The 20,709-nt window shown below is 38.3% G+C and overlaps 1 protein-coding gene across 3 annotated transcripts in view; it reads right to left on the reverse strand.

The window, feature by feature from the left end:
• Positions 1-4,122: 4,122 nt before the first annotated feature.
• The window catches only part of MKRN1 (makorin ring finger protein 1), a 30,285-nt gene continuing 13,698 nt past the window's right edge, over positions 4,123-20,709 (reverse strand). The window contains exons 2-8 of one of the 3 annotated variants that reach the window (XM_069087362.1): positions 16,256-16,384; positions 9,242-9,471; positions 8,534-8,757; positions 7,723-7,937; positions 6,959-7,069; positions 6,222-6,360; positions 4,123-5,876 (exon numbers count right to left, since the gene is read on the reverse strand). In XM_069087362.1, the coding sequence (XP_068943463.1) occupies positions 5,664-5,876; positions 6,222-6,360; positions 6,959-7,069; positions 7,723-7,937; positions 8,534-8,757; positions 9,242-9,471; positions 16,256-16,384 (1,261 nt within the window). In that variant the 3' untranslated portion in view covers positions 4,123-5,663. Of the gene's footprint in view, positions 5,877-6,221; positions 6,361-6,958; positions 7,070-7,722; positions 7,938-8,533; positions 8,761-9,241; positions 9,472-16,255; positions 16,385-20,709 lie in introns of all 3 variants that reach the window. The other 2 variants (XM_069087361.1, XM_069087364.1) reach the window with 2 other exon arrangements.

Raw genomic sequence — 20,709 nt, forward strand, 5'->3', positions numbered from 1 at the left:
GCTACATGTATGCCACGCTACATGTATGCCACTCTGATACTATCTGTAGTACAGCACAGTATAGTATAGTACATTGCATCAATTATATGTATTTGGTTGGTCCATACAGTATGCATGCACCTTGCAGCAAGGTGGCACTGTGGATAGAGTACTGGGCCTAGAGTCAGAAGATGAGTTCACATCCAGGGTCAGACACTAGCTGAATGACCCTGGGCAAGTCAACTTAGCGTCTGTCTGGGTGACCTTTTCTGTAAAATGGAGAGATAACACCCCATCCCCAGGGTTATTGTGAGGATCAAATAAGAGATTTGTAAAATTGGGGCAGCTAGCTAGCAGTGAATAGAGCACCGGCCCTGGAGTCAAGACCTGCGTTCAAATTCAGCCTCGCACTTAACACTTAACTAGCCATGTGACCTTGGGCAAGTCACTAAATCCCAACTGCCCTGCCTTCCCCCCTCCAAAAAGAAAAGATATTTCTAAAATCATATCTATCACACAGTAGATACTTAATAAATGTTCTGTTCTCTCCTGCACACGCTGCATGTTGGCAGCATATAATCCTAATGTGTAGTTTATTTAGGTTAACTGGCTATTACTATGCTACATACTGGTGAATGTTTATAATACATTTTTCAGTTGTATTTGTATATCCCATAAAATTTGCAGTAAATTTTTTTTTTCAAAATTTGCAACAGGTATTGCTGTCCCAGCAAAGATTCTTGTTGAATGGGAGTATATGCAACCTTTCTGATGTCAAGCTAAAACGTGGGAAGATTGAGAGGACAACAGGGCAGGCAGGGCCAGACGATATTGACAATGTCATTTAACTACTGATACCTGTGAGAAGACCAGTGTTTACCCCATCATCTCTCCTCACTGATTTCCCTTCAACAGGGACTAATTTTACCTAAAAGACAACAAAATCATCCCAGGGATCTCACTTCCCCCTGCATTTCTTGATGTAGCTTTCTGGTGTCCTAAGTGCATTATAAAGTCCCAACCATCTGGAGCAGACTAGATGGACATCCGAAAACTTAGGCGAATTGCCATACCCCACTGGTCAGAAGCATTTCCATAAGGAGAGAAGCCTATAGGAACTGAATCTGAAGAATCCCAATAGCCTTCCTAGACAGCCTTTTGGTGTTGGGACTAGGTAGATCTTTAATTGCCCAATTGATTTAGGAGTCTCATTTCATTCCAAAATGGAATCTTAATAGGGTGATGGTGCTAGGCCAGGCCCTAAAACCACCAGTAACAGGCTTTGTCTTTCAGCACTAGCATGCAAAGGCTTCAAAGGTCCTGCCAGCCTCAGCTGCAATTCTGCAAGACTTCATGCTTTGCAGACCACATGCAATGCCTTTCAGACCCTGAGGCTCCTGGATTGGGTCAGTGGCCAAATCCCCATCACCCTTTGCCTTCATCTAAGTTGTAGTGCTGTGCTGATAGAGCAGTTTAATGAGTGCAAAATGGCTTCCTATCATAGTCGAACATGTCAAATTTCATACACTCTTGGTGGAAGTGGAATCCACATTCTTTCCAATTATAGATTGTAGTTTAGAAAATAAATGACTAGAGCAAGGCTTGATTTCTATTTCTTGTCATTTGCTTTGGATTTGGTTTGACATCACATTGGTGCATGTTCCAGGGGAAAATGGAAATTTACCAGCAATGGTTGTAGGAATCTGATCTTGGCAAAGGGGACCAGAGGTAAAGGACAGAATTAGTGACACTGAAGAGTGCAAGCTCTTCAAGACCTCTTACTCTATGCTAGCCTTGTCTATAAATACTCCATAGGATCAGCCTCTGCTTTTATCTTGGGGGCATTGATTTGTTTCATTCTCCTACAAAACCAGTCCTTGTTACTTGCTGGTAATCATTTTTGTATTTCTGTGTTATTATCAGTAAGAACATGATGCAATCAGCTTGTACCTACCATATAATATGACCATAAATAACCTCAGGAAGAATGTGAAATTTTAAGTCATAAAGACATGCTATAAGAGTTCAGAAGGGGAAAATAATATAATCTGGCAAGAATAAAGAGGGCAAAATCTGAAATGGGCTTATCTTAAGTAGGCAGAAATGGAGCTCTCCCATAACTTCTCATCCTTAGCCTCTACAGTCTGGAGATGATCCACAATAACAGTTGTAATGTCCTGTGTGGTTCATTTCCATAAAAGGGATTGCTGTGATACCTACGTAATGAGACGAGACCTATCCAACCTTATGGACAACGTGTGGATGAATCATCATGGATAATTTCTCATCAAAAGTCACTAAGACAAGGGGTGGGTTGGGACTGATGCTTATAGCCTTTGTAGAGAATTGGTCTATAGTAGAGAACTGGTCTTAAGGTATATACCCTAAGGAGAGAGGAAAACCAGGAAGTGTAGCATCTCTTCCTTCTGTTTTCCTTCTATATACTTCACTAGGCAGCAAGATGGTACAGTGGAGAGTGTTGGATCTTAAGTCTGGAAGACCTGAGGTTCAAATATAGCCATAGATCCTTACTATTTAGCTGTGTGACTTTGGACAAGTCAATTAACCTGTCTGTCTGTTTTCCAATCCACACAACAGGGACAATAATAGCACCTACCTCCCACGGTTGGTTCGAGGATACAATGTTTGTAATGGGCTTTGCAAACATTAAAGCGCCACATGCTGTTTTCATTTTTATTATTATTCTTAGTCATAACAACAGTAGCTGCCAAGCTGTGGTAGATGGCTTTGGAGAAGGAAAAACTCACGTTCATTGCAGTCAGTAGAAATCAGAATAACCATGGAAAAGTAGCTTTCAGAATCAGAACCTAAGCATCCATATCATTGCAAAGTCCTAAATAGAAATGCTCACTTAAACTTCACCAACACTTTCATTTTCCCTATCAACCCAGAAATGCCTAAGTGACCACTAAAGGACTTTGTCTAGTCCCAACTAACCAGCTCCTTCTATCCTACAGCACCTTTCTTTGGTTGCAAGGAGGCAATGAGGCGCAGCAGAATGAGTACAGGACTCGGGAGTCGGAAGACTTACATTCAAATCCCACCTGACATTTAATGGCCAAGAGACCAAGGATGAGTCACTTGGCTTCTCTGAGGCCGTTTCCTCATTTGTAACAATGGTCATCTGATTTCCTATCAAATTAATAAAGTGCCCTGAAAACCTTAAAAGCACAATGTAAACATGAAGACCTTACAGAAAGTAGTAAAGGTTGAACCATATCATCCTGTCAATGGGATCGCCTTAGCTCTTCCCCTCCCTTTGGAAGTGGGAGGGGAGTCCCAGCATGACTTGATGCCAGATTCTAGCAGCTGAAAGGCAGATCTGTTTCTGCCAGGAAGGGTTATAAATTCATTCTGGCTACGTAAAGTTCAGCAACATGCTGTATGGCTGGGCAAGAATGAACTATTAACATGGCCGCCACAACAAACACATTTGTTCGATATGGGGGCAGTTTTGACAGCATAAAACTTTCTACACATGTTAAAGCTGAGTTACATTTTCACAAACATGCAATTAAAAAAGTTACCTGAATTCCTTCCATATGAGCGAAGGAACGCGGGAATGGAGTTTATTTTATTAAAATAGAATATATGCATATACAGAGGAGCATAAAGTAAAAGGGGTGATCTACCAGAAAATACATTGTGAAAGTACAGCATGTGGTTGGTGACCCACCTGAAAGTTATTTAAGGACGTGAACCATGCTCATGCCACAAGCACACGCTAGTGTAAGATGGGTAATACCCTTTGGCAAGGAGACGCTGTGGCCTCAGCCTTGTTTTCCAAAGGGACATGGCCTCTACTTACACAGTGATCATCTTGCAACTCTTTTCAACCTGGAATAGTTTGGTGGTCTCAGCTGGCAGGATTCTTAAAAGTGTTTTCGTTCTCTCTATTTATATTTCTTTCTTTATCTTCTATATCTCTTCTTTCTATACCCATAAACTTTTCTCAGAAGGTCAAATAAATTGTGAAGGTGGCATTTTTCTCAATGAAACCACATCAACAGTAATATGACTAATTGATGAGGGATCAAAGACTAAATGGCAATAAGGGAACAATTAGGTATACACTGAAATTTGTACAATTCAAACTGATTCATTAAAGAAAAAACAGACTACTTGTTTATTTTTTTTCTGTTGTTTATTTGGGAAAAGTGCTTCTTACAAAAAGGCAGCTGCAAAATACAGAGACCTCTGCAACAATTACTTGTTTTATCTTAAAGTGAAAGGATGGGTGGGTCCAAGGAACCAGAGCAGCAGATGGACAGATCATGGGGCCTCCATGAGTTATTTCAAGAAAAAGAGCAACAAATTACAAAGCTAAAATTCCTCCTTAAGGAGTCTGGTAACAACTTACTGAGCTCTTCTCATGGATTAGTCCCCTTAATGAAGGCTTAGTACTGCAAACTGATGTTGAGTTATATACTATGCTACCTGCACAGCTTAGGGGTGGAACAAGGCAAATACCCACCAAAAAAAACAAAACCCCACCAAAAAAACACCCCCAAAACCTCTCAAACGAGAACAAAGATTTTTCCCAAAGTGCCTTATTTGGAGAGGCTTGAGATTGTATACAATACTAAATAAAGTGAGCCATGTGACTGAGTCCCAAACTGTGCTGTTATTCTGGATAACCAGATGGTGCCACTCTATGGCTAACCCCATTTCTCTATTTATATAGACAGAGAGAGCGAGCACTGCTATATTTGTGACTACCAAATATCAAGTTACCTCTGTGTCCTTTAGGATCAGTATCTGCCACAGACTGGGCTGAGACCACTAAACCAATTTTCCCATCTGACTGGAGGCTAGATTTCATGCACCTATACCAGGATGAAATACACCAATATAGGGATGAAAGCTTTCTTTCACACATTTACACACACATACACACACAACCACACCCAGAGCCACCCAAGTCTCCCAGCCCTAGAGACTCAATTTTGCAATTTATTTGATAATAAACTTCTCTCCTTTCACATACAAACAGTTTTCCTTTCATGCTAAACACACTAAAACCTGAAAACATTCGCACCTGGTTCTGGTTACCCAGTAGTAAGTTATGTGCAAGTAAACAAGAGACCAAAACCACAATTGAACAAGTGCGTGTGGTGGAATTATAGGATGGGGAACAGAGCTGAAAACAGCCAAGTGTAGAGATCTGACCAGAAATCTGAAGTAACCACTCTTCAGTCAGGTAGTGACAAAAGATCACTTGGCCAGTTTAGATTCCTTCCCCTATCCCAACGCCCCCCCCCCCCCTCCCCCAGAATGGCCATTAATCATGTTTGTATCTGGGCTCTTCAAAATGAGTGTGGAAGTTCTGTAAACACTAACCTGGAACTGTGAATCCCATTGAAAACAGAGATGATGCAACAAACCCTAAGCTAACTGTCTGACAGTTAAATTCATTTTACAAAAACTAACTTTAAGATTTATTTCTTGTTATTTTTTTTAACAGAGAAAACAACACACTCCTGGGGGAAGAAGGCAGGGAGTTGGGAAGGAAAGGGAGACAGACCCTGGGGGTAAAAATTATTACAACAGCACCTGGAATTGATAGGCCTGCCTAGGAGAGAAACACAGGCACTGCCACAACACCACAGGAAATAGCTACTGTCTGAGGCTGAGCAGACAAGTCCAGACTCCAAGGAAAGGTGCTATAGATCCAAGTCGTAATAATCTTCCAGCTCATCATGAAACAAGTCCCACTCATCTTCAGAGTCCGTCAGGTCGTCGTCCCCACCTGCTGCCAAAAGCATAAGCAACATCTCGCCCAGCTCAAAGGTTACAACCTCATCTTCATCATTATCAAAGGGGTTGCTGCTCTCCCTCTCCTCAATAAGTTCCCAGAAGCGGTTCCTTCTTTGGGCCTGTAAGAGATATGGTGGACATGGTAGGGATGGCACTGCTGATCAATGTCCTCTAATCTACTAGTAAGGCAAAATTCTCAACATGCCAATGGGCACGTGGAAGCAAACTGCTCATATGGGGCTTCCATAATAGCTGCTCCCCTCTAGCTACTTGTTTGCTGCTTAGAATGCTAGGGAAGAATTACTATACTCTTTTCCACATCCCTTCCTCTTTCTAATAGGGCAGATATGACCTACCTATGCTCCTACATAGTAGTAACCTTCTTTTCCTTCCCTAGTTCCAATATATAAACTTTTCGATAATAAATATTGATATTTTCCCTCTTAATAAAGAATAAAATTTACCCGGTATCGATTTGATGTTCCCACTTTTTGTCTCTGAGGCTCCTCTCTACGGCCATCAGGGTACGCATGCTTGTAAAAACAGTTCCCTCCAAATGGGCAGCTCCCACGTCCTTCATCAAAATACCTGCATGGTTTGTTACTGGAGGAAAAGAAATTGAACACCTTACCTCACAGAAATTGAAAACAGTCCTTAAATCTATTATCTAATTTATTAAAACAGTAACAGGACAGAACGTGATTTTCTGTATAACCCTCACTGTCCCTTCTGTGACATAACCTCTAAGTATGTATACTACATGGGGAGAAATGCTAGAAATAAGCAATCTTTTCAAAACTATATTATTTAGTGATTTTAGCTCCTTAGAACCAGGGAAAGAGTAAAAAATCTTATTACATGATAGGATGTCAGAACTGAAAGGACCCTAGAGATTAATAGCCTAACCTCTCTTACCATCACTTCCCACACACACACCTATTAAAAACAAAAGCAGTTTCACAAAAACAAAACAAACACTACCACTCCCTCCACCCCCACAGCAGTTTAGTAAACCAGTACTATTAGGAGGAATGTTCTATGGCTTGGACCTTGAGTTTTATGTTATAAACATAGCCTGATCAACAGGAATTAGGCCAGGGATGGAAAAGTATACTGGAGAGGAAAACTAAGGAGGGAGAGCAAAAATGAACTAAGGGTATGAAAGGGGCATTTATTTGGGAGAACAGCCTAGGGCTCCTACCTCATTGCTTCCTTGTACTTCTGAATAAGTTTCTGCTTCTCTTCTTTTTCCTCCACCCAGTACTCACTTGGAATGACAAAGTTCGATGTGATGCGGCACTCTGGGCAGGATCTGGGAAACAAGGAGGTTACAATGTAAATGTAAAATTCTTCATTATGGACCCCTTCTCCTAAGGATGTCCTAGTGGGTCTCATGTAGATTTAAAGCCTCACTGGAAGACACATGGGAAACTCCTCTGGACCATTTGGTTTCAGACAAGACAGTGTTAGGAATTCTATTCTATGGTCAGCCAGTGCATTTCAAAATAACTTAGGTAAAAAGGACATTTCAAACAGATTTCTTTTCCTTCTATTTAAATGAACTTATTTCTTATATCCTTACTCTACTGGCTTTGCAGTTTTGTTTAATAATGAGAAGAGTATCTAAATGGTGATATTGTTATATGGTGATAGGACCATTAGAGGGGAAATGTTAGGGGACACAAGGATCAGAACTACTGGATTCACTTTGCCTAAACTGGCAATTAGTTAAATAAAATCTACTCAATATATCAATAGTCCATTGAATGTTACACAAAGCTCCCATATCCAAAATAGAATCCATCTTGCCAACAAAGACTGGACTACAAGGCAAAATTTTCTATTTTTATTAACAGTTTTACAATACATTTTATTTAAATTTGGTCTTGTCCACTCTGTTTTAATTTGGCACAAGATACATTTACTACTACCACCTGCCTGGTTAAGATTAAAAAAGAACCTTACTTTATAATCTTGCTCTCAAACTGCTTAGCACTTCTCCATTTGCGGATGCACTTTAAACAGTAGGTGTGGTTGCAATTGGAGAGAATTCCAAAGCGGCGCTCACTAGGGTTGGCTTTTTCATAGACTACCTCCATGCAGATCCCACACACCATGTCCTTACTGCGCTGGACAGCAAATGAGAGTTCCATGTCCTTTTCATGAGCCTCAATGCAAGACTAGAAGAAAGGATAAGGGAGAAAAACCTAGGAATTCATTCAACTAATACTTATTCCATCTTGCAATGCACTGAACTAGAAGAAATAGAAAAATAAGTAAGACATGGGCCTTACTCTTGAGTTTATGATCTAACTGGGGTTAGATCTTTCATATACAGATAACCAACTATATTTAATTCTTGAATATACACACCAACGGGAGGTAATAGTGAGAATAATGCCCAAACCACATATGCTTGTATTTAAAAATGTGTTTTTATTTTTCACGTTTGAACAAAGGTAAAACTGATATTTGGAGAATGGACAAAAAAAATCTGTATTATATTGTGAAGACTTGATTCCAGAGAAGTTGGAACATACCCAATTTCCCCATTCTTCCTCTGTACCCTTTGTTCTCCATATTGCACAAACAGAAAAGAAAACATCTCTCAGGACAAGAGCCTAACAACAAAATTATAGGACCAATGAAATATCTCTAGTTTTATTTAAAAGGTCAAAATGCTACAGGTTCACAAAACAAAAAAGAAACAATCATGTTGTGGAGGAGATTAAAAGTGAGCATTCCACTAATGTATTAAGTCTCCTTGTTGACTTACTTTTATATGCTGAGATCTCTGGGCAGCGTCCACTGGGTGCAGGACCTGCAAACCACACATGTCACAGGCATCCCCATGAAGATAAACACAATTCTCCCCATAACGGCATTCTCCTACTGCTGCGTAGGGGCAAAGCTGCTTCTTCATTTCCACATTGGTTTGCTGTTTTTCTAATTCTTCCTCGATCACCATGCCCTGCAGGGGTGCTTCAGTGCAGGAAGGGGCTGCTGGGAAACATTTAAGAAATGGTTAAGAGACTTAAGAGTTCAAGTTTGAATCTTAAACATTCTGGATTCTGAAGGTAAAACAATGTATTTGAAAAAAATGCAAATGCACATCTTCTTGGCTAGAGGACAAGAATACAGAAGATCTTTTACTTTAAAACCCATAGCATCTTTTCCAGTTCATTTTTTTAAACCTCAGAAATAAATGGAAAATATACTTCTAACACTGTTTTCTCACTCAGCAGAACAAGAGAATTTAAGCTCATAATTCTTTAACAAGTTAAATTCATAGTTGATTTATGATTTCCTTCTCTCATCTTCATGTTGCTTTGAACTGAGTTTCTAAAACCTTGATTAGGCCAAATATGGTCTATCGAGTCTGTAAACTAGCATAGATCCCAAACTACAGGAGGAATGTCAAAGCTCCTATGGCTGAGACAATTATGCACCCAACAGCTTTAATTTTATCCTTTGACATACATACCACGTCCACAGTAGGGTTGCCCAGGAACAAACTCAATGGCGTTTACCCAGTCTTCCCCACCTGCTCCTGCAGCTGCAAAATTTGAATTTTCTGATTCAGCTTCACCAGTACTGGCTTCAGCAAGTGGTTCAACCAGTGTTGGGAGGCTCGAAGAGGCTGGCAGGTTGAGTTTTGCAGCTAGATTGGCAGCAGTCACTTCTTCTCGTTTCAATGGCTTGGTATGTTCATATCTAACAAATAAAAAATGCTATTCATTGCCTGGTTGGATTCAATATGTAGATAAACAGGACACTGGCAGAGACACTTGCTGTAAGTTCATTACTGGTAAAATTCAACTCTAATCAGGGAGAACCAATTTTCATTAGTTTGAATTATGAAAACATCCCACTGAATTTGACTGTGAGATATACTCACACAAAGCAATGATAATGCTGATGTTAAGTATCCTCCAAGCTAAAACTCTCCAGGCTAAAGAGCTGACATGTGTTTTCAATCTGTGTGCAAAAAGACGTCAGCATGTATATATCTAGCTACCTCAATCCATATTTCTTACCTAACTCCCTCTTTTGCCCTCTCTAAGAAATACCTTCCCTGTGCATAGAAGGATCTAAATTTCCCTGCCTTACTCTTCATTTGAAGGAATATGTAATCATTTTTGAAAGGAAGAATTTAACTAGCAGTGGTTCAATAGAGCTACTGCAGAAGCCTCCAATATCATTTCCCTTTAGAAATGAGGAGTGTTACAAGGCAAACATAACACTTGAAACAAACTTGAAAGTTTGAAACAACTGCCTTACAACAAATCACAAAACCATTTTAGGATCCTAGTCAAGTAAACAGTATTATAAAATGGCTTGTTCTGAAGATATATGAATGCAATGAAATATTACTGAACAGGAAGACGATTCAAAGGGGTATGGGTAGAGTGTAGTGAAGTACTAAACAGAACTCCCCCTGCCAATGAACCCCAAGTGGACTATTACATAATTTAAAATGTCTGAGCTTGTCCCCAGGGAGGAGTTGAAGAAAATGTACTTCCATCTCTTTATAGAAGTGAAAGGAGAACAGTTCATATTACAAAACACAAGCTTATGCATTGGGGGTGATTTGAGGACTTGTTTTCCCCTCTCTTTTTTATTCTTTGATACAAAGAATGGTTCCCTGAATATGGAAGGAGGGATATATCTGGATATGAAAGACATGAAAAATGAAAGATTAAAAAAAAGGGAAAAATGCCATCAGTAAAATTTGAAAAACATCAAGCTATGAGTTAAGTTGGAGAACTGCTTGGTAGGTACAATATTTGGCAGATAACAGTAAGAAAAAATTACCTTCTAGAAGTCACAAAATATTCTGCAACTAACTCTTGCAGCAATAAAGGAGTGGAAGGATGAGACAGATGTGGAAAGGCTCTTTCCTACCCAAGAAGAGTTTTCTTCATACTACTTAAGAAAAATAAACTGGGGAAAATAAGACAGTGATCTCATTTGTAAAATGAGAAGCCTCAGAAAAAATATTATCTAAGGCCTCCTTTCAACCTTAGCTTCAACATTCTTTGATTCTAAATAATGCCATGAAAACTTCTGGCCAAGCAAGGTCTATGATAGTCAGAAGACTCATTAAAGAACAAAGTCAACAGCTGCAATACACATGGACTCTAGAAAGTCACCTGAAGTCTTGGAATTGGGCCCCTTTTAAAGCTATCTTTTACAGTTCTTCTTGCTGCCTAACTCAATAGTTTGCAAACAGAAGGATTTAATGAATGGCTGTTAACTTGCAAGAAAATAATTTAGCAAAAGGTTAGAATCATTCAAATTAAGTCTTGGGATAAGATCTGGTTGTTAAAGGAGAAAGTTACCTGCATCTTAAGACTATTTTCTTTGAATGTAAGACCTAGTGGTGTATCTTTAACCTTGCTTGGTCATTTGAATTCAACCATTTTAACAAAAAACTGTACTCTTGCAAAGCAGGAGAAAAAGACTTTCACATCAAGCAAGTCTCCTGGAAGGCAAAAAGCCTCACTGTTTAATGACTACCTGGCCATTGCTGAGGCACCATTGCCATCTGGTGGCAGAACACTCTAATTAATAGTTAAGAGATAATAAACTTTAAATTATGGTACAAAAATCTAATGGAATAGTCTTTAAGAAATTATGAATACCATAAGTACAGAGAAGCAAGGCAAGATTTACATGACAGAAAGAGAAATAACAGAACCAGGAAAAAAATGCACATAATAACTAAAACAAAGTACATGGAAAGAACAAAACTGAAAATGAATGCTGTAAAATTTTAATGACCAAACTTGATCCATAAGTAAACATATGAGAATGAACCAGCTTTCCTTCATTGTATACCCTAAAGTGTGGGTGTGGGGTACTGAATAAAACTTCAAACTCTTTTGACAGGCTGGTTAGTATTGCTATAAAATTATTCTTTTTACCACTTGTTATAAGCTATATATGAGCATTTACATAATGCTTTAAAAGATCTGCAAACAGTAATAAACTCTTAAAAGTCCAATCTGTAAACCTGAACATATACAATTTTAGTATTAGATGGACTGTAAGAGGGCCTGGAGTCTCAAGCAACAGCCTGGCCAGTGGCAGCCTGCACAGGCATTGTAGGCAGTGCATCACCAGATAGGATAGTCAGGGTTAAGGGAAAAATGTCACCAAACAACCTCAATTTGTTTTCAGTGTTTAAATGCTGTGCCTTATAAAGAAAGATACTATACATACCAAAATATCCATAGCAGAACTTTTTTTAGGGCAGCAAAAAATGGGTACACGCCCATGATCCAATGGAGATTTTAAGGGAACTAGTTCCTTGAGTCAACAGTGATATGGCAGTTCAGAAATATAGGAAGGGCTGTATAAAAAATGTTATTGCAATTCTTAAGATATCCTGTTTCCATATAAAGTGAACTTTCCTCTTTGCCCTAACATATTCGCTTTCGGGATGTTCAAGGAAGCATTCTCCCAATAAATAAGCCAAAATTTTTCTGAATCTAAAACAATGACCACAAGTTTTTAAAGTATAAGTATAAAATTTCAAAATATGAGAATAGACCTTCCTGCTCTACTATATATAAACAGAAAGTTCATGGGTGGGGAATATTGCATTTGTTTTCATATATTTTTTTTGATGTATTGATTGGTTTTACTAGTTTTTCTTCTTCCTTTTTAAAAAATTATCCTTTGTATATGTTGATGACACCAACACTCTCCCAGAACTTAGCACAGTGTCTGGCACATAACAAGCACTTAATAGATGTTTATATATTGATAGTCACCTAAGCTTATACATCTTAGGGTGACTGTTGACCCATCTGTCTACATGATAGAGTATAATTCTTGATACTGGGATTCAAAATCCTGTACAATATCTGGCCCCAACCTACCTTTTCAGCCTTATCTTATATGGTATTATTAACTCTTCAGTTCCATGGTCTTGCTCTACTATGTTTTTGCCCACGCCACCACCATGACGGGAGTGGTTTCTCCTTTCCCTTCTAGCCTACTGGACTTTTTTCCTTTCCTCCCTGACCTTACCCCACACTCCCTGCTGTCCACCTCCCAATGATCTCTCACATCTCAAATTTTCCCTAACACTTTGTCTAGACCTCTCCTGTGCATTTTTTAAAATCACATTTATTTGTACACACATCTTCTTCCTGATTTTAAGTCCTGAGGGTAAGGCCTATATTCAAATCTTTGTTTTCCAAGGAAAATTTTTTGCATATAGAAGGTACTTGAATTTTTTAAAATAAGGAGTCGATACTTTAGCATGAATTCCAAATGAACTCAATATATTAGCTTCTTTCCCATTTAATATATGACGTGATTTTTAGTCACATAAAGTTAGCTGTAGAAACATTAATTTTTATTATTATCTTCTAAGTTAGTTTAGAAGATAGTTGAGATTATGATAGTAAGGAGAATGAACAGTAAGGTTCTACTTATAAAAACCAAATAATGCATTTATGAAAAAAAAAAAGGTAAAAAACTAGGACTTAAAGTCCTATGGTTCATACAAAGTTTCCCAGGGTTCTCTGAATTTGTTATTTGTCATATGATATAAGAATATAATTAAAAGGCTCTAACAGGATGACTTTAATGACTAAGACCGGAGTTCAAATCTGGCCTCAGACCCTTACTGGTTGTGTGACCCCAGGCAAATCACTTAACCTGTTTGCCTTTGCCTCGGTTTCCTCACCAGTAAAATGGGGATAGTAACAGCACCTACCTCCCAGGGTTGTTGTGAGAATCAAAGGAAATAATATTTATAAAATGCTTAACAGACTGCCTGGCACACAAAAGCAACTTAATAAATGTTTATTACATCTGTCCATTCAAATAATTTTCTATAGAAAGTCACTGCCAACACTTCAAGTTTATGGAAATAAGGTTTCTAGAAAAAGTATCAAAGTAGTATCTAAGGTTTGGGGAACTTGCTTTGTAATAGCAAATAACTAGAAACATCTTAAGTGTAAAAGTCAAATTCTGGTATATCAGTGCAAGAAATATATCTTTCCATAAATTTTAAAAGTAAGCACTCACGATATAGATATATTCATATATATATATTACCATACCTATGCTTTCACTGGCATAGTAACAGCTAACATTTTTATGTATCCAAAGTGCTTTAAATTTATTATTATGTTTGATCCTTACAACTCTGTGTGGCGGCGGTGGTGCTCAGAGTCAGTCTTCATCATCTCTTTTGGGATTTTCTTGGCAGAGATACTACAATGGTTTGCCAATTCCTTCTCCAGCTCATTTTATAGGTGAGGAAAAAGGCAAACAAGACTTAAATGACTTGCCCAGGGTCACAAAGCCAGGAAATGTCTGAGGCCAAATTTGACCCCCAGGTCTTCCCGATCCCAGGCCTGGCACTCCATCCACTGTGCCACCTACCTCTGCCTCTGTAAGGAAGGCATTATTATGATCTCCAGCCTAAAAGATGTTGCATTAACTTGTAACTATCAGAGGCAATCAATATTCCAGTACTTCCCAGTGAGGAAACTCCTTCTACCAAAGTAGATAACAAAGTGGCTTACAATCTTATAGTTGCCTGGGGCACTGAGAGGTTAAGTGATTTGCCCAGGATCACACAACCAGTAAAGTCAAAGCTATATAACCTGACTCCAAGTCTTCCTGAATGAGGGCAGCTCTTTATTAACTAAGTCATGGAGCTTCTTACAATGGACTGCAATAAGAGAAAAAAAAAAATCTGTTATTAAAAAAAAAAAGGTTTCAGGGAATAGTTCAATAGAAGAAACAGAACACATGCATTATTATATAAAAGTAAAACCATATAAAGGAGAAAACAGACAAAAGAATAGAAAAGGACAAAGGGGAAAGACTTAAGTTGTTTTAGTAGTAACTATGTAAAAGGTCATCTTTTTAAAGTGTTAATAATGCCAAATATATATAATTGACTTTATTGTTTAAAGACAATTATGCAACAGAACTGCTTGAAATAAGTTTAAAGTCTCAGAAAGGATGTGGAGGGAACCACATATCCTTTAGGAGAGGAGCTATTTTTTAACTAGGGTAAAGCAAGTCAAAGTTATAGCTGATGATTTCCCAAGGCAGACACACTCTATAAACAAAGTTATTGTTTTCTCCCCAGAAATTCAAGGGTAACAAACTTTGTAAACTTATTTAAAAAAAAAAACCTTAGAAAAATTAAAAAATCTAAGTCACTCTAAGAATGGAAAAGATAAAATTACTTTCAAGAAAGACTAACAGATCTTTTAAAAATAAATAAATCTTTTAAAATAGGATGTTCTGGGGGCGACCAGGTAGCACAGCGAATAAGAGCACCGGCTCTAGTGTCAGGATCACCTGGGGATCGAATCCAGGCTCAGACACTTAGCACCCACCCAGAAACAGCTGGCTGTGTAACCTTGAGCAAGTTACTTAACCCCGACTGCTTTAAAAAATAAAAATAAAATAAAATAGGATGTTCTGTAACAAAAAGCAGGATGCAAAATATTTATCTAGAAAATGGGAAAATGGTTTAAACTGTGGTACAGAATGCAATGGAATATCACTACATAGTAAGGAATAAAAGATGGGAGGAAGTCTAAGAACCATGGAAAGCTTTTAAAGAAAGTGATCCAGTATAAAGAAAGCAGAACCCACAGCACAAAGCAGGGACTACAGTAAAGCAAATAAAGCTAACAGTGAAAGGTAACAAAACTTTGGTCCAGTATCACAGTAAATATAAAACCATACTACAAAAGTTAAAGGACACATAGTTCTTCTAAAAACCAACAAAGTAACTTTAGGAGACATGTATTTGTGGGGATAATTTGGATGTTCACTGTAAAGTGTGTGCTGAGTCAGAACAAAACATATCAATAAATTTTAAAGAGAAGGGGCGGCCAGGTAGCACAGCGAGTAAGAGCACCGGCTCCAGTGTTGGGACGACCTGGAGATTGAATCCCGGGCTCAGACACTCAGCACCACATCCATAAATAACTGGCCGTGTAACCTTGAGCAAGTTACTTAACCCTGATTGCTTAATTAAAAAAAAATTTTTTCTTTTTTAAAAAGAAAATACTACCTGCTTTCAAGTAATACTTCTTTCTTCTCATGGGGGCTTCTCAAGACAAAAGTTAAATTACTAATTATTTTCTTTCTGTTTTGGATCAAGATAGTTAAGTATCTGTAGGCTCACAAAGAGACTTGAACCAAAGTCACTGTAATCATATTTTTAAATAAGATGTTAAAAAATCTATGTACTTATTAAAAACTGGGATTGTACCTGTGATTTCCTTGGTATATGAAGCTCCTGCTGAGGAATTTCCTCTATCAAAGCATGGTGGCACCTTACAATCCTAGAGTTGCCCAGAGCACTCAAAGGTCACCTAGCCAGTGTGTCAGAGGTGGGACTTGAACCCAGATCTTCCTGGCTTGGAGATCAGTTCTCTATCCACTATACCATATTGCCTTTAATTTATTAAATTCATAAGGCAGAATCTGAATAGCAGGCCCTCACCTGCATCGGTCTCCATAAGCACAGCACCCTCGCTGATAATATCTGCACACCATAGCAGACTGACTAGCAGAGAGGTCATGGGAATAGCGGCAGTTGTTTCCTTCCTTGCAAACCCCATGCATGAAATACCTGTAAGATGAACAACAACAACAAAAAAAGGATGTCATATGTAAAAATACCAACATGAAAAGTTAGTTTACTCAAGCAATTCATCAATTTCCCATCATACTAATGATATTAACACAACATACACACATAGAGAAAGCCGAGAAGAAAAGTTAGGTTAGACTGAATAAAGACCTCTATACTAATTTTTATTATCACTTTTCAAACTATGAAATCATTTCTTTTTTGATATTACCATCATCGAGGAACAAATAATAGATTTAGGTTTTGCAATGCAAATTATTAATCTCACCACTAAACTCTCATCACCTTGTTGGTTGAATTAACTATTTTCACCAATAAAGGAGGATGATACTAAGACAGTAAAAGCATCTTTTGGATGGCCTGAGTTCTCATTCTTCCCTGTAGCCAACTTTATCCACCTCTATAAAGTGAGGGGAAAGAATTAAGATACAACACAGATAATATGGATTTTGAAGTCCCATCCTTCACTTTAAGAAATTTCTTTAAGAGAATTGAAAACACATGTAGTAAAACATCTAGTCAAAAAAAGTTGATACTGATTAATGACTACTTAAAACTGAACAAAACAGCTAAGAGAAACTGGGGGGGGGGGAGTAGGGGGGATAGGGATCTTGATATTGAAGGTCCGTAGGAATTAACACAAAAGACCAAGAGTCATTCCCAACAGATAAATGGTAAAAGGACATGGATATAATTTTAAGACAAAATTAAATGGTCCAAATCACTAATAAAAGACAAATGAAAACAACTCTGAGGTTTCACCTCATATGCATAAAACCAGCAAATAATATATAAAAATGACAACAATCTCCACTGGGGCTGTGGGAAGGCAGGAACACTAACACATGTAATTTGTGGAGCTCTGAATCAGCCTAACATTTCTAGAAAACAATTTGGAACTAGGTGAGAAATGTCACTAAAATGTTTTAACTTTGCCTGCATTAAACTTTTTGGGAGGGGAGAAGGCAGGGCAATTGGGGTTAAGTGACTTGCCCAAGGTCACATGACTAGTAAGTGTTAAGTGTCTGAGGTCAAATTTGAACTCAGGTCCTCCTGATTCCAGGTCTGGTCTTCTATTCACTGAGCCACCTAGCTGCCCCTAACATGTTATGACTTTGACCCAACAAGTGCACTACTGGGAACATATCCTAAAGAAAGTCAATAAAAGAAAGGTTCTATTTTTGTTATACCAAGTAACAGAAGTACTCTGTGGTAGCAAAACAAAAAACCTAGAAACCAAGTGGGTATGTAATGACTGGGGAACAGCTAAACAAACTGTGGTATGTAACAACAATAATAATAGCTAGCATTTATTTAGCCCTTTTAAGAGTTACAAAACACTTTACAAATTTCATCTAATTTTATCTCTACAATAACCCTGAGAGGTAGGTACCATTTTCATTTTATTTTCATTTTTTGCTTTTTGGAGGGGGGAGGGCAGGGCAGTTGGGGTTAAGTGACTTGCCCAAGTTCATGGCTAGTAAGTGTTAAGTATTTGAGGTTACATTTGAACTCAGTTCCTTCTGACTCCAGAAGGAGTCTTGTATAATGTGTGTATTGTGTAAATGGATCATTTCCTTTAATGTGCACATGATGCTATTAATGAGTCAAATAAGTTTGATTATATAATTTCTGCACCAAAACCCTATGCTAATCTGCAGATACAGATTTAAAAAAGAACTCAGTTCCTTCTGACTCCAGCCAGTGCTCTATTCGCTGTGCCACCTAGCCACCCCGCTATTTCCATTTTATAAATAAGAAAACTGAGGCAAACAGGGTAATTGATTTGTCTAAGGGAGTCTCACAGCTACTAAGAGTCTGAGGTAGGATTTAAATTCAGGCCTTACTCCAGGTCCAGCATTCTACCCAGCTATGCACCTAGCTGTCCCTATAATGAAATGGACTATTATTCCACCATAAGAAATAATGAGGAATTCCGAATGGGAAGACTGCTCTGAAATGCTACGTAGGAAGAAAGCAGAACCAAGGAACAATTAACAATGGCTAGCTACAACACTAAGTCAGGTCAACCTGGACTAATTGCAATGAACAACCTTGGTTTCAGAGAACAGAGGATATAACACACATCACTCTACTAGTAAAGAAGGAATTACTTGCATGGAATGTAGCTTATGCTGCTAGACTTGGATGCTTGCTCAGTTTGTTTTACTCACTAACTACTCCAGGTTAGAATCCAAGATTCAATTGGGAGGCAGAAGAGAGTATAATGGGAATGACTGCAAGGTTAAAGAAAACAAAAGACATAAATAAAAGGAACTGGGGGGGGGGGTCACAGTGCTGTCTGAGGTGAATATCCATACAACTACAGGATTCTAGGACTGAGATGTTCAAGGGAAGGGGAGGAAGGGCAATGGTGGCATAGAGCAAAGGATAACTGCTTAGCTAATTGCACTGGCTCTCAATATCTGAATACTGGAGAAACACGAATAAATGTTACTATTCTTACTTTCTTCCAAGAAAAAACAAATCAAGACAGTGGGTTGTGACAATTTTGGCCTCTTCATTTCAGGCAATATCTTGCCTGAATTCTTCTGTATTGGGTCATTTCCTTTAATGTGCACACATGCTATTAATGAGTCAAATAAGTCTGATTACGTAATTTCTGCACCAAAACCCTATGCTAATCTGCAGATGCAGATTTAAAGAACAGCTGAACTTACCAAGTTAGAAAACAACATGTAGTTTTCACAACATCAATTCAATTGCATTTCATCCTGCCATATCAATAAATTTTACTCTTTGTTAACAACTAATAGTCATAGCTTTGGAAAGAATTTTTAAAAGTCATCTAATCTAACATGCTTCACAACCCATATCAATATTATGAATTATAATAGGTTACCAAAAGTAGTGAGTGTGCATTTTTAATCTGTTTCACCATTTAGCTCAATAAACACATTCCCCCAACTACAAATGCTTGTAGAATTGAATTTATCCTAGGGGGCAACGAGGAAATCACAGAAGTCTTTTGAGCCATACAGTAAATAGGTGAAAATTATATTCCCAGATTCACCTGAGAGCAAAAGTTGAATGAAGATGAAAACAAAAAAATCTGACACCAATAAAGATAAGGATCACAATAAACTCAGTAACAATTTGTTTGGAAAGGTAGAGTACAAAGGATACAAGTTTTTCAAGGTGGGAGATAGGAACAGAAATCTTCTTACACTGAGCACTAATAATGATTTTTAGCACCACAATTCTATTTCATAACTGACTGAAAGTGAAGGGCAGACAATGGTAGCAAATAGACAAAGATGACTGTAAGGTTCTGACTATGGTGTCACTGTCAGAAATAAAAGTTGGGAGAAAAAGCAAGGTAACAAATTCAGTTTTCAATATACTGAGTAGGAAATAAGTGATATGGAAGAACGAAGGACAAGTGGAAGTACCTAGCCTACAACTGGGAGTTAAGTGTAAAAAGTAAAAACCAAAGCTAAAGATTTTTAGTCAACTGCACAGAGAAGATAGGGCCATGATGCCAAAAGATGAAGGTTCCAGTAAGGTACAAAAAAGGAACAAAGGGCTGAGAGGTGAACTGTGACTCTGTAGTTAAAGGCAACATAAAAGCCAAAGAAGAGAGAAAAAGGAAAAAATCAGGCAGTTGAGAGAGTTATCCAGCTGGCTCCTGGATTTGGAATCAAAGGACTTAGTTTTTGTCAAATGGCGACTCTGCTACCTGCACAAAGTAGGGCAAATCACTTAGCCTCTCATGGTGTGATTTAATCTGTGCCGAAATCTATGATGGTTCCTCAAATGCAAACCAGTTCAGCTTTATAATCTCAGAGTATAGAGGTTATAAACTCACTTTCCTTATCCTACTCCCCAAGATCCCAGTGAGGAGAGAGATGTTGCCTAATCAACGGGATGATATAGTATCCGGCAATTATCGCTAACTGAACAAAGCCTGAACTGCCAATGTCCACAGCGCCAGTCCTAGAGATATTCTACTATTTTTCACCAGCTTTGTCCTAACCCTCCCCATTCCCCTTGTTTGCCTGGGAAAATAAGGATTGTGTCTTTTTGTAGGGACCCCTCCATGGTTCTTAATCCAAACCTCAACAACCTTCAAAGGCAGCTAAGTGGTTTAGTAACTAGAGCTCTGGCCCTGAGCTCAAAATCTTGCCAGAGACACCAATTTTGTATATGGAGAAGTCACTTAATCTCTCAGTTTTCTTACTAAGAAAAAGAAGAGTATATGGGGTCTGATGCACTCCATGGTCCGTTCCAGCTTTAAATCTATGATCCTTTTTTGCTTTTTGAAGGGGTAAGGCAAGGCAGTT

This window comes from Petaurus breviceps, unplaced genomic scaffold (genome assembly GCF_028583685.1).
Source record: "Petaurus breviceps papuanus isolate PSGF00001 unplaced genomic scaffold, PetGlider_PUasm1.0 181, whole genome shotgun sequence".
Classification (NCBI taxonomy): domain Eukaryota; kingdom Metazoa; phylum Chordata; class Mammalia; order Diprotodontia; family Petauridae; genus Petaurus; species Petaurus breviceps.